Source organism: Littorina saxatilis, linkage group LG2, assembly GCF_037325665.1.
Source record: "Littorina saxatilis isolate snail1 linkage group LG2, US_GU_Lsax_2.0, whole genome shotgun sequence".
In the NCBI taxonomy this organism is placed as follows: domain Eukaryota; kingdom Metazoa; phylum Mollusca; class Gastropoda; order Littorinimorpha; family Littorinidae; genus Littorina; species Littorina saxatilis.
Genome location: NC_090246.1, coordinates 35,414,375 through 35,429,357, shown reverse-complemented (window position 1 = coordinate 35,429,357; position 14,983 = coordinate 35,414,375). Strand labels below are relative to the sequence as shown.

General features: G+C 46.2%; 1 protein-coding gene across 1 annotated transcript; it reads left to right on the top strand.

The window, feature by feature from the left end:
* The first annotated feature begins 136 nt into the window (after positions 1-136).
* On the top strand, positions 137-14,983 carry LOC138958486 (uncharacterized). The gene is made up of 4 exons (XM_070329658.1): positions 137-965; positions 1,797-1,936; positions 10,705-10,758; positions 11,575-14,983. Exons 1-4 carry the CDS (start codon positions 137-139, stop codon positions 11,956-11,958), a joined length of 1,407 nt encoding a protein of 468 aa, XP_070185759.1. The 3' UTR covers positions 11,959-14,983.

The following is a 14,983-nucleotide window of genomic DNA, read 5'->3' as shown; positions in this document are numbered from 1 at the left end:
AGATTGGGTTTACTTTACATTATGTCATATATATACAAAATCACATCCGTTTGTATTAATAAAATCTTGGATGTACAAATATTTTTGAGGTTGAGTGGTACGAAACCAAATAAAATCGCATCAATCTGAAAGTGTCATGGCTGACAAAGGCAACGAGGCGGGCCCTTCAAACCCATCAGAAGACTCCATAGAACGTTCTTTGGACTTTACATCTGAGTCCTTTGATCCCGTACGTGCGCTGTACACTCAAAATATAGATCTTGCTGACGAAAATGCGGAAATCTTCAGCAGTGTTGCACAGTTCGAAAGAATTGTGGGTGTGGAATCACATCCAACCGTGTCGTCTGCTTCTGGAAACAGTTCTCCAAGTCGTGCTGACTTCGAAACGGAACCACTGATTTTTGGTCGTGAACAGGCCTACAGAGATCATGTAGAGGTTATGCATAGGGATTCGAGCGATGAGTTGGAATATGGAGCGGCGCGTAAAACGAATAGGGTACTCACTTTGAATGTAGAAAGAGATCTAAGGAGTAACACTACCAGTACCACTACCAATGAGGATGACATTGAGATGATGGACCATTATTTAGCTGCAAGGGTTGCTGCCTTGGAAACAGAACCACTGGCATCTGGTCCCGAGCAGACTAGAAATGACTCCATAGAAAATATTAATACAGATTATGCAAATGATGGCTTACAATATGAACCAGTCCCTGGTGTGAACACAGACGAAGAATGGACAAAGAAGGATGTTGACATAGTGTGTGAGGACAGAGGCAGAGCAGAGTCAGGGGAGACCAGTTTACTGACTCAGTCAGTTCCACTTAAGATGGGATTTGAGTCAAGCAAGGCGATCTCTGGTGCTGGGGACAAAGATGCTGGCACAGCAGAAGCTGAAGAAAAGAGCACACAACCTCGTCGAAGGAACATGATAAGGAGAACAATACTGACTGAAATGAAAACATGTGAGACCAAGAGTATATTCTAGGCTTGTGTTGTGTCACGATTTTCCATTTTACAAAGCATTACAGTACAGCATAGTTATGCTCACGCAGTTTGCCTGTTTTTATGCATTTTGGAACATAATACTGCAGGTTTTATACCTTTGTCATCTGTCGCAGAAAAGAACCCTCATAGAAGTTCAATACTGGTAAAACAGCAAAGGGTCTGGTATCAGTTTCACTAACAGCAGCATTAGCCAACTATATTACACTATCATTATGTTAATACCAGTTGCGAGTGTGCACGCACACACACACACGCAATGTATGCATACACTATTAAGCATACAAGACAAGAGAAAAAAGAAAATAATAATTGTAAACAAAATGCGTGTTATCTGTTATGCTTGACCATGCACATAGCAATTCTTCTTCTTCTTCGTTCATGGGCTTAGACTCCCACGTTCACTCATAGTTTTTTTAGCACGAGTGGATTTTTACTTGTATGACCGTTTTTACTCCGCCATCCAGGCAGCATATGCCGATTTCGGGGGAGGCATGCTGGGTATTTTCGTGTTTCTATAACCCACCTAACTCTGACATGGATTACAGGATCTTTTCCGTACGCACTTGGTCTTGTGCTTGCGTGTACACACAAAGGGGGTTAAGTCACTAGCAGGTCTGCACATATAAGTTGACCTGGGAGATCGGAAAAATCTCCACTCTTAACCCACCAGGCGGCAGCGACCGGGATTCGAATTCATGACCTCCCAATTAGGAGGCCAATTTCTTACCACCACGTCACTGCGCCCGTCCTTGCATATAGCAATGATGATCCATATTAATATTTTGCAGCTTTTGACCACGGTCCCCTGAGCATACTGAAGCGGAGCGTTGAAGAACGGCTGAAAGTGAGAGTGGTGACTCGTGGCATACGCAACATTCGTGGAATCAGCACAGGATATGTCATTGCTTTTGACAAACATATGAACGTGGTCAGTTGACTTTTTCAAACTTGAGTGTATCAAACTCTCAATTACAATCTTATTCAATAGTGACACTAAGAGTTTACAGAATTTCCAGAGAAGTTTCTTCTTCTTTTATTTTAGTTATTTAATGGCAAGTTCAAGTGTGGTTTTTTCTTTTGGGTATCCTGAAATTCTTTTCTTGTGTTGATTTGAGACCAAACAAATTACTCAAAACTAAACATAGACTACCAAACAGTAGTGCTGTAGTTATTCCACCAATAAGAAGCGTGTGTTTACTTCTTTGCCTGTCTGTTTGGTCTGTGTATATATATATATACTAGAGGAATACCCGGCTTTGCCGGGTGAATCGCTAGACAAAGTATGCAGCGTGGCGGTTCGCCGGCTTAGAGCACGTGTTGAAAATTTTCATCCACTAGTTTGTGCCCGGGGTCCACCTGAATATGCCCACCAAATTTGATGCAGAATATTTACGATGGGAGGGGTAGTATATATTAGTGGCAATATTTTGAAGATGGGAGGGATTTTGTACACGAATTGCAATACTTAGATGTACTACCTGTGCAGAAAAGTGCTGTGCAGAAAAGCGCTGGTCGTTGTGTGGCGGAAGTGAAAGAAGTGAAGAAGTAGAGCCGAACAAAAAAGTGTTTATTTTCGTAATTTGTATCGCGAAACAGAGTATTTATTCACCGCAGTGATTAGTGGTTTTGTGAACAAGAAACAATTGACAAGTGGCTCTATTCCATCTTCCCCGTCGCGATATAACCTTCGTGGTTGAAAACGACGTTAAACACCAAATAAAGAAAGAAAGATTCACCGCGGTTCACCGCAACGCAAACACACACACACACACACACACACACCACACACCACACCACACCACACACACACACACACACACACACACACACACACAGAGAGAAGCCGTATATATATACATCTATAGATATATAGAGATAGATGACAGTGGATTTTTCGTGTGGCTATAAATAGATTCGACCTTTGCACTTTTACAGTGAGGACAACGGGTGCAAGGAAAGCGTTCTGGACAGTGACCTTCTAAAAATAGTGACGGGAATATCTGAAGCTGCTTGTCATACCGTAGCATTCTGATCAGTCATCGTTCAACGGCTATCGCCAGTTATCTCAGAGAATGAGCCGTACTCATTTTGACCTGAGTTCAGGATGATACCGTAGCTGTGATCGGAAGATCAAACTTCAGATTTTGAAGAAGCTCTTTCTCATTCAGTATTCTTGCAAATACCGTACGGGATTGACGCCACATAAAGGAAGGGAGATAAACACGTAAAACACTGGAGAAGATAAGGAAGAGTTACTGGGAATGGATGTACAGAAAAACCAAAATCGGTTCACCGCGCCGCGCTTAGAGCACGTGTTCAAAATTTTCATTGACCAGATTGTGTCCGGGGTCTACCTGAATATGCCCACCAAATTTGAAGCAGATCCATCGAGAACTTTGGCCGTGCATCGTGAACACACAGACACACACAAGCCGTATATTACCTGCTATTCAGACTTGGTCGTGTGACAGACGTTTTCTTCCACACGAGATTACATTGATTGTCTAACGAAGCCGTCAGGCTGAGTTAGACATCAGCTAATCGAGTGTGGAAGAAAACTCCTGAGCGATCGAGCCACTTCCAAGGGCAGCTAAATTCGTGTATGGAAACAGTGCTGTCGTCTGGGATGCCGTTTTCAGTATTCTCAGCGTTGAAGAATTTTCAAAGAGAAGGAACGATAACAGCAGGAGAAATAAAAGTCGTGTTGTCATTTTGGGGCTTTTGGAGGGACGATTTCGAGTTTGAATCCGTTCTTGCACATGCTCCAAAGCGTGTAACATACAATCTTGCACACGTTTGCTTTAGTAGTGGCAAAGAAGGAAAGCGTGTGATATATTTTGATATACTAGATGAATACCCGCTTCGCCGGGTACGGCTTCGCCGGGAAAAAGTAGAGCCGAATTCCCGGCTTCGCCGGCGCACCGTACGAAGAAAGGGAGATAAACGCGCAAAACACTGGAGAAGATAAGGAAGAGTAATACCCGGCTTCGCCGGGATGAAAGCGTTGTGGACAGTGACCTTCTAAAAATAGTAACGGGAATATGGATTGAGCGTTACCTTCTAAAAATAGTAACGGGAATATGGATTGACGCCACACGAAGGAAGGGAGATAAACGCAAAACACTGGAGAAGATAAGGAAGAGTTACTGGGAATGGATCTGGGAAGATGAACAGAAAAACCAAAATCGGTTCAGCGCTGCGCGCTGAGAGCACGTGTTAAAAATTCTCATCGACCAGGTTGTGTCCGGGGTCTACCTGAATATGCCCACCAAATTTGAAGTAGATCCATCAAGAACTTTGGCCGTGCATCGCGAACACACACACACACACATACACACACACACACAAGTCGTTGTATATAGATATAGATAGATACTCATGATTTGTTTTGATTAAATAACATATTCTTACTACAACTCACATAAATAGCATTAACTTCAGTTTGATGCGTTAGACATTGAAGCACTGACCCTGGTAACAGGGGGAGATAACTCCCAAAACAAAACAAACCCTTGACAACGGGTCCCGGGAGTTACCTCCCCCCACCGGCTGCCCGCGCATGCGCTGGACATACTGCCGGTATAGTCATTCCCTTCTTCAACACGCTAGCGAATAGACGTGTTTGCACTCTGGCTGTTTTCTTCAGCCGCTGGCCTGCCACGGTAGGCCGTTGACCCTTTGAAGTCTGAACGCTTCTTGCCTCTACTACGGTGAGATCTTTCTTGTTTATCTTGTTTTGCCTTGCCGCCATTTGCAAAGTGTATTTTGTTGGGGAACTTGACTCTAACTTGTCGGAGTTTCTTGTTCTTCTCAACTTGGCTTATAACGGTCAGGGCACTATTAGCTGGTGCCGGCCGCCTTTTGCATTTTGTAATTGTTGTTGAAATTTTGCACTTCGTCTTACGAAGTTTTTCTGTTCGTCAACTTGGCGCTTTCAGGTAGGAGCACCGTTGTTTAGGTGCCTGCCTTCTTTTGCTTGATTATTTTTGGGTTGTGAAACTTTTTGGTCCGATTTCTGGGGTCTTTTGTTGTCTCAACCTACTGTAGGCAGAGCGCTGTGTTACAAGCGCATGCCGCCATTTGCATTTTTGTTTTGTCTGCCGGTTGCGGAACTTTTGACTCCGATTTCTGGAGTTTTTTGTTACTTCAACCTAGTGTGGGCAGTGCCCGGTGTTACGGGTGCATGCCGCCATTTGCATTTTAGAATTTTGATTATTTTTGCGAAATTTTCTCGTTGTGACTTGTCATTTCGATGGCGGACAAGGGGAGGAGCTCTGCCAAGCAGGTACCGGTGGGGTCGCCGCTGGGCAGTTCTGGGTCTGCGTCTTCGTCTAAAAGTAAATCTAAGAAGTCGCGTTCGAAAGATAAAGATAAAGTTTCGCCGGCGAAACGACCTCTGGTCAGTGTGTTTGATCCGGTGAGCAAGGAGTCGTTGCGTGTTTCGATTGATCCTCCTGCTAGCATGCCTGTGTTGTCGCCGCAGGAGAAAGAGACTCAGGCGGTCTCGCGCGATGAATTGTTTGCTCTTTTTTCTACTTTCAAGGATCAAATGAGGGAAATGCTGGCTGCTGACAGGGGTGTGTCTTACTCCACCATTCCAGCTTTGCCTCCAGGGGTTGGCAACGCTGCCTCTTTGTCGAGGATTCTTCCTTCTGCTACGATTACGTCGGCGGACGTTGCTGATCCTCAGCTTTCGGCTTCGGCCGATCAGGTACGTGTTAGTGGAAGTTCGGGGTGTTCGGCGCAAATGCGTGCTGCTCATCTCGACGGTTATTCCACCCTTGACGCTGGGGCCGGTACGTCCGGTCCCTCGTACTCGGGTTCAACTGCTTCGGCAAAGGGATTTCCGGCCACAGGATCTCTTCCGAGAGATCGTGGCACTTTCATTTCGTTACCATCGACTTCCGGTTCACAGCCTACGGGGGTTCCGGTCGTTGGTGGTAACGGCAATCCGTTTCCTGCCTTCACTTCCGCTCAGGCGGCTGTGGTCGGCGGGGGACAGGTCGGGTCGGCTTCCGGTCAAAGCACAGGTGTGTTTCCGGTCGCCTTTCCTTCCGGATTGCCAGCTACCAGTGGTAGCAGCTCGGCTATACCGGTTCCCCTTGGTGTGGTTACACAGGGTTCCGGTACGACGAGTTCATCAGTTCCGTTTAGGGACAATGATGGTTCCGGTCATGATCGGTCTTCATCGGACATCTTTGTTGATGATGGGGATGTTGACGAAGATTGTGGCGACTCTTCTGAGGCGGAACACAACTTTCGGGTTGAGAGGAGTTTCTCACGCGCGCTGAGTGCCGCCGCTGAGGTTACCTCTAGATATTTTGCGGAAGGGGTGTCAACTTCGTCTTCACGGCTAGCAGCACCTCCTTCCGCGTTTGGCGATTTCCGGGGGGACAGTGAGGCTGGTGTCCGCTTCCGGTTTCGGGAGTCTCCCTCTATAGCCTATCAGATGGCTAGGGTCCTGGGTGCCAATTCCGATAGCATCGTTCCTCTTTTAACTGCACATGGGGATGCGCCGGAGTCTGTTCAAAATTGGTTGGCATCGCCGAGTGATTGTTCTCGCATGCCGGCGGATTTGAACCGTAAACCTAGGCTGTACGGGAAGCCTGTTCATTTGATCGATTCTTTCGCGCTTCCGAGTTCCCCGCTTCAGGTCACTCCGGAGCTGGCGAACTTACGGAAGGATGGGTACAAGAAGGAGAGGCCTTCAGTCTGTACCGAAGCCGGCGTGATCGCGATTGAGGAAGCTGGGAGAGTTTCTCTCGAATTGTCTTCTGTGTCTGACACTCTTATTAGAGCGTTGTCCAGATCCATCTCTGTGTCGCTGGAGCCCTTTAAGTTCCGGGACGACGCGGTGGAAGAAGATGTTGTAACTTTGTTAGCAGCTCTTGCTAAGATCGTAGCTGAGCAGACCGCAACTTCGGCCAAGTTGTACACGCAGGCCGTGATGTGGCGTCGCGAAGCTCTGTTGAAGGACTCGAGACTGTCGGATAAAGCCACTGTTGAGGCTTTGAAAGTTTCTCCTTCGCGAGTCAGAGCCTACTGGGTCCTGAGTCTCTTGAGGCTCTCAGGCGAGAGTCTCAAGATGCGAAGGATTTGCATTTTGTTAAGCTGTCTGAGCTTGCCCTTAAGCAGGGTCAGAAAAAAGGTGGTTCGGCGCCGCCTTCATCTTCTCGCGGCTCTGGACAGAAGACGAGGTCGCACAGGGGCGGCAGCCGTTCTCGCCCCTACAATAAGAGACCTTCCTTCGGGAAGAAGGGGTCAGGTGGCAAGCCTAACCCCCAATGAAGGCTCCCCGATCCAGCCACTCCCCTAGCCCCTACCCCTTTGGTAGCGGGCGGCCTCTCAAGGGCCGTTCCAGCTTGGTTGGCTCTTACGAGCAACTCTTGGGTTACGGGAGTGGTTCGATCGGGGTTCCGGTTGCTCTGGTTGGAGGACAAGGCCCCTCTAACCAGGACAACACCCAGGTTCAAGTTCCCGCCGATCCAGAGGCTTGTGCCGTTATTCAGGCGGAAGTTCTACTGCTCTTGCGCAAGCAAGCGGTAGAAGAGGTCATCGATCGTCGGTCCCCTGGCTTTTACGGGAGACTGTTTGTCGTCCCGAAAGCGTCAGGGGGTTGGCGACCGGTGTTGGATCTGTCTCCCTTGAACGGCTTCCTCCGGAAAGTTCCGTTCAAGATGGAGACTCCAGCGTCTGTCAGGGAGGCCCTTCGTCCGTCGGACTGGGTCACTTCCATCGATCTGACAGACGCGTACTTCCACATTCTGATACACAGGTCAGATCGAAAGTGGCTGCGGTTCCTGTGGGGCGACAGGGTGTTCCAGTTCAGGGCGCTGCCGTTCGGGCTTTCTTTAGCACCCTGGATTTTCACCATGATAGTGCGCCAGCTTTGCGCGTTAGTGCGCCAGAAAGGGATTCGTCTCAGAGTTTATCTGGACGACTGGTTGATTCTGAGTCAACAAGAGTCCCTGTGCGGGCAGCACACCCAGATAGTCTTGCAGACTGCGAGAGACTTAGGTTTCTTCGTGAACCAAGGGAAGTCCGACTTGGTTCCCTCTCAGGAGTTCACTTATCTGGGCATGGTGTTCGACACCCTAGCTTGGACTGTGCGTCCCGCCCAGCGGAGGATAGACAAGCTGCAGGATCTGGTCAGGTCTCTGTCAAGCCTCCGCCACGCGCCTGTCAGGGTGTTGGCGTCACTCCAGGGCCAGATGGAGTCGATGTCTACCCTGATTCCTCTGGGCAGAGTTCACAAACGCCCGTTTCAGGCGTTTCTGAACTCTGCCTGGGATCCAGCCTCGCAAGGTTGGAATCTGTCTCTTCCCCTTCAGGGATGGTTCCTGGAGTCAACAAGGCAGTGGTTGGATTCGGCCTGGCTGGCTCAGGGCGTTCCGATTTCCTTGCCCCCCCCCAGAGTTGCATCTTTTTACCGATGCGTCCCTTCAGGGTTGGGGAGCTCATCTGGAGGGGAACACAGCTTCCGGTCTTTGGGACCAGGATCAGAAATCGTTGCATATCAACATTCTGGAGTTGGAAGCAGTGCGCCTCGGGCTTCGGGAGTTTGTCGCCTCGTTGCGGGGCAAGCATGTGTTGATCCACACGGACAACACCACTGTGGCCGCGTACCTGAACAAGCAGGGGGGTACGCGCTCGCTGGTTCTGTCCAACAGAGCTTGCGAGATTCTCGCTTGGGCGTTCCTTCAGGGAATTGTGATTTCAGCGAAGTACCTTCCGGGGTGCCTGAACATCTTGGCAGATTCACTCAGTCGCACTTCGCAGATTCTGCACTCGGAGTGGACTATCGCACACCAAGCACTGCGGCGTCTGTGGACGCAGGTGGACAAACCCCTCGTGGATCTGTTTGCCACCCGGTTCTCTCGGCGTCTCCCAGTCTTCGTGTCTCCAGTGCCCGACCCGGAGGCTTGGGAGGTCAACGCCATGGAAATAGACTGGAAGGATCTGGTAGCTTATGCCTTCCCTCCCATTCCGTTGCTGAGCAAGGTACTGAGAAAGGCGGACTTGGAGAAGCCAAGGCTGGTTCTCATAGCGCCGTTGTGGCCGAGCCAGGCGTGGTTTCCGGACCTTCTTCGTCTAGCCGACGGTCCACCCATTCCTCTCGATCTTCGAGAAGGGGAGCTTCTGCAACCGAGGTCGGGGATCCCTCACAGGGACCCTCATCTCCTGGCTCTACACGCTTGGGTTCTGTCAGGAGAGCGTTGAAGCGCGCTGGGGCGTCAGACCTCACTCTGACATTGGTGCAGAAGGCGCATAGAAGATCTACTTCTGCTGTTTATTCGTCCCATTGGGCTGCTTGGGCCCAGTGGTGTCGTCTTAACGGCGTTAACCCGTTGTCTCCACGTACTATGCAGGTTGCAAATCATTTGGCTTGGCTGTCCTCCCAAGGTCGGACGGCGTCTACCCTCAGGGTACGTCGTTCTGCCATTTCCACTACCCTCAAGCAGTTGGGACGCTCTATTGCCCTGGACGGGGTGATCGCAAGTGTCATTAAAGGTTCCGCTCTTAGCTCTGCTTCACGCAGAACGTCTGTCCCAGCCTGGGATCTCTTACTGGTACTGGAATTTTTGCGCTCCTCGGTTTTCGAACCTTTGAAAGAGGCTAGTCTGTCTAACCTTACTAAGAAGACTCTCCTACTTATTTTGCTTGCGTCAGCGCGTCGGGGAAGCGAGGTTCACGCTCTTTCTGGACTTAATCAGGATATTTCCTTCGAAAAAGATGGCTCGGTTATCTTGCGTTTTTCGCCTGTTTTTTTAGCAAAGAATCAAAAACCTAACCAGCCGTCTCCTGTTGTGAACATACAGTCGCTGCGTTCTATTTTACCGCGCGGTGACCCTGACCTCTTGAACTGCCCGGTCCGGGCTCTGCGGGCTTACCTGTCTCGCACGGCTCCGTTAAGAGCTTCATCTCAGAAATTGCTTTTCATCTCGTTAAACGTAGCCAGGGATAAGGATATCGTTAAAACGACTTTGGCGAGATGGTCTGCCGGGCTTATAAGGCAAGCATATGAGTGGTGGCAGACACATGGGGGGGGGACGCTCCGTTCTCCCATTACGGTCGCCTCGTACGCATGAGGCGAGAGCCTGGGCCGCCTCTCTAGCGGTCTTGCGCTCAGGCAGGATGACTGAAGTGCTCAGAGCAGCATACTGGAAGTCTGAAGACGTTTTCATAAACTTTTATCTACGTGATATTGCCAGCACTAGGCAAGATGGCTCGAGCTGTTTGCCTGCCATGGTGGCAGCTGGCCAGGTTCTACCGAAGGTTTAGGTGAGTTTCCCGCCTCCTTGTGTAGCAATCTGCTATTTATGTGAGTTGTAGTAAGAATATGTTATTTAATCGAAAATTTCTTATCAAATTTTCATTTAATTAATATACTTACCAACTCACATAGTTAATGCCCTCCCTACCTACCCCGCTTTGTGTGGTTTAAGGTGGTGTTTCAGTGGGAATGACTATACCGGCAGTATGTCCAGCGCATGCGCGGGCAGCCGGTGGGGGGAGGTAACTCCCGGGACCCGTTGTCAAGGGTTTGTTTTGTTTTGGGAGTTATCTCCCCCTGTTACCAGGGTCAGTGCTTCAATGTCTAACGCATCAAACTGAAGTTAATGCTATTTATGTGAGTTGGTAAGTATATTAATTAAATGAAAATTTGATAAGAAATTTTCGATTATGTTTTAACAGGCTATGATTGATGTGGATGAAATGTACCGCAAGCCAGTTGGAAAACACCAAAAGGTATACATTTTCTGGAATGGCTAGTGAAACGCCCCTTTTAAGACCCCTCAATTTAAGACTCCCTTTCTTTTGAAGACGTTTTGTTCATTACCTCTGTACATTTACCCCCATTTTAAAACTCCCTCCTGATTTTCTCAGATTTTTTGAAGTCTCAAAAGGGGGGTTCCACTGTAATAGAGGTTATAATAGACTCGTAACTTCACAAAGAGAAACTGTAGTGTAAAGCTGTGTTCTGAAAAACAATGTTTTTATAGCCAGGACTTTGGACCTACACATGCTTTCATTTCAATCTAGGTCCAACTGACCCCTTGTCCTCTGAGTCTGGTAACAACACTGCCAATTTCCCCCCCTATCATAACTTTTACAGGAACAGTTTAAGTCAAATACAATGTATTGAGTATCTGGTCTTTTTCTGGCCTTTCCTTTTTTTCTGCCACATCTCCACTGTTCCTAGAAAATGTTAATGTTAGTTTTTTTGGATTCAGCCAAGGTATGTGTATGACGGGCAATGTTTATTACAGGTAACTACAGTTATAACTTGGATGACTGAACTGTAGTTAAAGACCTGGTTTTATGTCTACATTTCAGTGGTACTTGCTATGTAAGGCCCCTCTGATGAGAAAACACTTCTCATGTAAGGACACCTTCTATTGTCCCTTTGTCTATTATCTTTAGGAAATGTATCTTTCATGACAGGTAGACTGCTATGAATAACGCTTTTGGCTTGTCCCATTAGGGTGTTCTTTCATTTCAGGTACTACTGTATTAGTTTCCGTTCCTGTTTCACTGACCAAGTGTTGTGCTTTTCATCAACAGAAAGTGACAAAGCCCCAAAACAAAGCCCCTACCGATGTCCAGGAAGTTCCCCCCACTGCTGAAGACACGGAACCAATTTATCCCAAAACACCATGGCAACCTGTTGGCAAAGATGGTTCAGGTGACAACCCTTCATCCCTTGCGACTGATCCCCCAAATCCCCATGACATAGACAGCGATGACCAAACTAACGGACGTTCAAAGTTTTCAGGTCCACCTGACGGCATTGGCGACCTCCCGTCGGCTTTTAAAGGCATGCATGTGTTTGACGAAAGCGAAACAACTCGCTTAATGGGAGCGAAGACACGAAGAGTGTTGGCGAGACATTTGAACCAGGTTTTGTTAAGGGGAGATCACATTGTGGCAATATCTCTTGTTGAATGATGGTTGTGTGTGATGTCTGTGCGTGTGGATGTATTGTGTTAGAACTGTTACTGTGGTATTGCTTATGGGACTTCACTGCTGCAGCTTTGCCATGTGCCTTCATTCTGAGAGAGAGACAGACAGATTGAGAGAAAGGAAGGGGGTTGGGGGAGGGGGACAACTGGTGCATAGAGAGAGAGAATGTGTGTTGGTGTGCAAAGTGTTGTTGAACCTGATGTTATTGCTATATTGTATGTTCCGGCAAGGCATTGAAAGGAAGTGTTTCTCTTGAAAAATGAATAGTATGTCTGTAGATAAGGGTTAAGCCGTCTTTGTCCATTGCAGATATACTTTATGTGTCTGTGAAAAAAGAGAGGCTCACAAGAAAGCTGAATGAAATTGTATCCTTGGCACAAAGGGTCAAAAATCCCAAAAATAAGGCCTTAAATGAATAAGGCCTTATTTCAGGAAATAAGGGCTTATTTTCAAGAAATAAGGCCTTATTTCTAAAATAAGGGCTTATTTTTTTATGGGCTTATTTTTTTATGGGCTTATTTTTTTAAGGCCTTATTTCAGAATAAGGCCTTACCAGAAATAAGGCCTTATTTTTGTGAGGTCATATTGGAAATAAGGCCTTACAAAAATAAGGCCTTACAAAAAGAAGGCCTTATTTTTTTAAGGCCTTATTTTTTTGCGCCTCTCAGTTGTATGCTGGTACACAGAGAGAGCGGCGTTAGAAAGAGAGAGAGGAGAGACACAGACGGACTGACAGACAGACATACGGACTGACAAACGAACTGACGAACTGACGGACAGAGAGAGAAAGAGGGAGAGAGTGTGTGTGTGTGTATTTGCGTGCGTGTGTGTGTTTGTGTGTTGTAATGTCTTTATGTATCTTTGTGTCTATGTTTGTGTGTGTGAGTACGTGTATGTGTGTGTGTGTGTGTGTGTGTTTGCAAATGTGTTAGGGTAGGTACAGGTGTACAGGAGAGTCCAGGTGCGACAACCGATTTCAACCAGTGTTATAATGTTCCATTTATTATCTCTTTTTTCGTGCTCACGCGCATATGTGCGTTCGTGAGTGTGCGCGTGCGTATGTGTGTGTGTGTGTTGTCGTCTTTATGTGTCATTAAGTTATTGTGTGTTGCTATTAGGGTGATCAATAGTGATGCGCAGAAAAAATAAGGCCTTAATTTTGTAAGGCCTTATTTTTTTAAGGGCTTGTTCTTTTAAGGGCTTATTTTCCTGAGGCCTTATCAAAAATAAGGCCTTATTTTATTAAGGTCTTAAAATAAATAAGGCCTTATTTCTTTACGCCCTCATTTTTTTATGACTATAGAGATTTGAGGCCTTATTTTGAAAATAAGGGCTTACTATGTTCAAAAATAAGGCCTTATTTTGAAAATAAGGGCTTATGTATCGATTGGAGATTGGATTTCCCTTCTTTGAGTCATGTGACGTCAGAGGCCCACAAAACTTTATAATTGGGCGTTTCAGGTTGACCGAAACTTTAAAGGAACTACAAAACACACGTCATGTGTTTGATTGCATGTGTGTGTGCTGTTCAATGTCAAAACAACAACAAAGTCAGTACATGACGTGTGTTTTGTAGTTCCTTTGAAGTTTCGGTCAACCTGAAACGCCCAAATATGAAGCTTATGTGTTTGATTGCTTGTGTGTGTGTGTGCTCGTTCAATCGTCAAAACAACAACAAAGTCATAGTACCTGAAAGGAATTCGATCGATACATAAATGTTATTTGCGTGTTTGACCAAAATATGACATTTTACACAGATCTCGACAGTCATTGTTCACCTCGACCGCTAGCGCGGTCTCGGAGAACAGTGACTGTCTCGATCTGTGTAAAATGTCATATTTTGGTCAAACACGCAAATAACGTATAATCTTTTTTAAGGCCTTATTTTTGGCATTTTTGACCCTTTGTGCCAAGGATGAAATTTTATCAGCAGAGAGCTCTGTGAGTCCTATTTTATGTCCATGAGGTTATGCTTTGTGTGTCAGTGAAAAAAGAGGTGATAACAAGTAAGTTGAATGAAATTTTGTGGGCCTGGTGCTCTGTGATTCTGTATGATTTTATGCCCAAGCATTGCACAGCAATGCTACTTGGAGATGATAATCTTGCTGCTATATATACAGTGCTACCTGAGATGTTGGGGCCCCTCCCATGAGAGACCACCTCCCAATAAAGGACAACTTCTGTTGTCCCTTTTTCTATTGCATTGTAGCTTACATTACTGAAGTGTACCTGTCATGACAGACCACCCGTAATATAAGGACACATTTGGCTGGGCCCAAGCGTTTCCTTGATCTCAGGTATCACTGTACCCCAGCTTGAGGTACATTCTAAGACATACCAGTGTGTGCATTTAAGTGTTTATGTTGTTTGGTAGTGTAAGCACAAGTGTATGTAGGTTATTCTTCAGACCTGGATACCAGTGCAAACCATGTTATGTGAGTGATATTTCTTTATGTAACTAAGACATTTTAGCCATAAAATTATTGATTTGATTAATAAAAACGGTTTCCAAATATTTTTATCCTTTGGCTGCAGAATTTTTTTTTTAAATACTTGCACATTTTGATTGTCTACGATTAGTCCATTACAAGCATTTCAAAATACATCACTCCCGTAACGTGGAAACCAGAGGATGTGACATGGATTTAAAAATTAAATACAGAAATTAAAAACAAAAAATGTATACATGTTTTTGTTGCATGTCTGTATCATTATCTAACTGAAGTAATAATGACAAAAGTTAGCAGAATACCTTCTAGTTGCTTTTTAAAATACATTACAATCATTTATAGGACTGAAAATGCATGACACAAAATGATACCCAGCTCTGCAGAACGACCCATGTGCATTTATGTCTGTGAATGTGACAGCGATTTCATTCTGAGACGGTGTGGTGTGGCTGTAAGTTATGAAATCTAGGATACTTGTGTGTTCTTGTTGAGTACATTTTACATTTGTGTATGATACCAAGGTGTTTCATAAAGAATAAATTGCCTCTTTTGCAGTATTA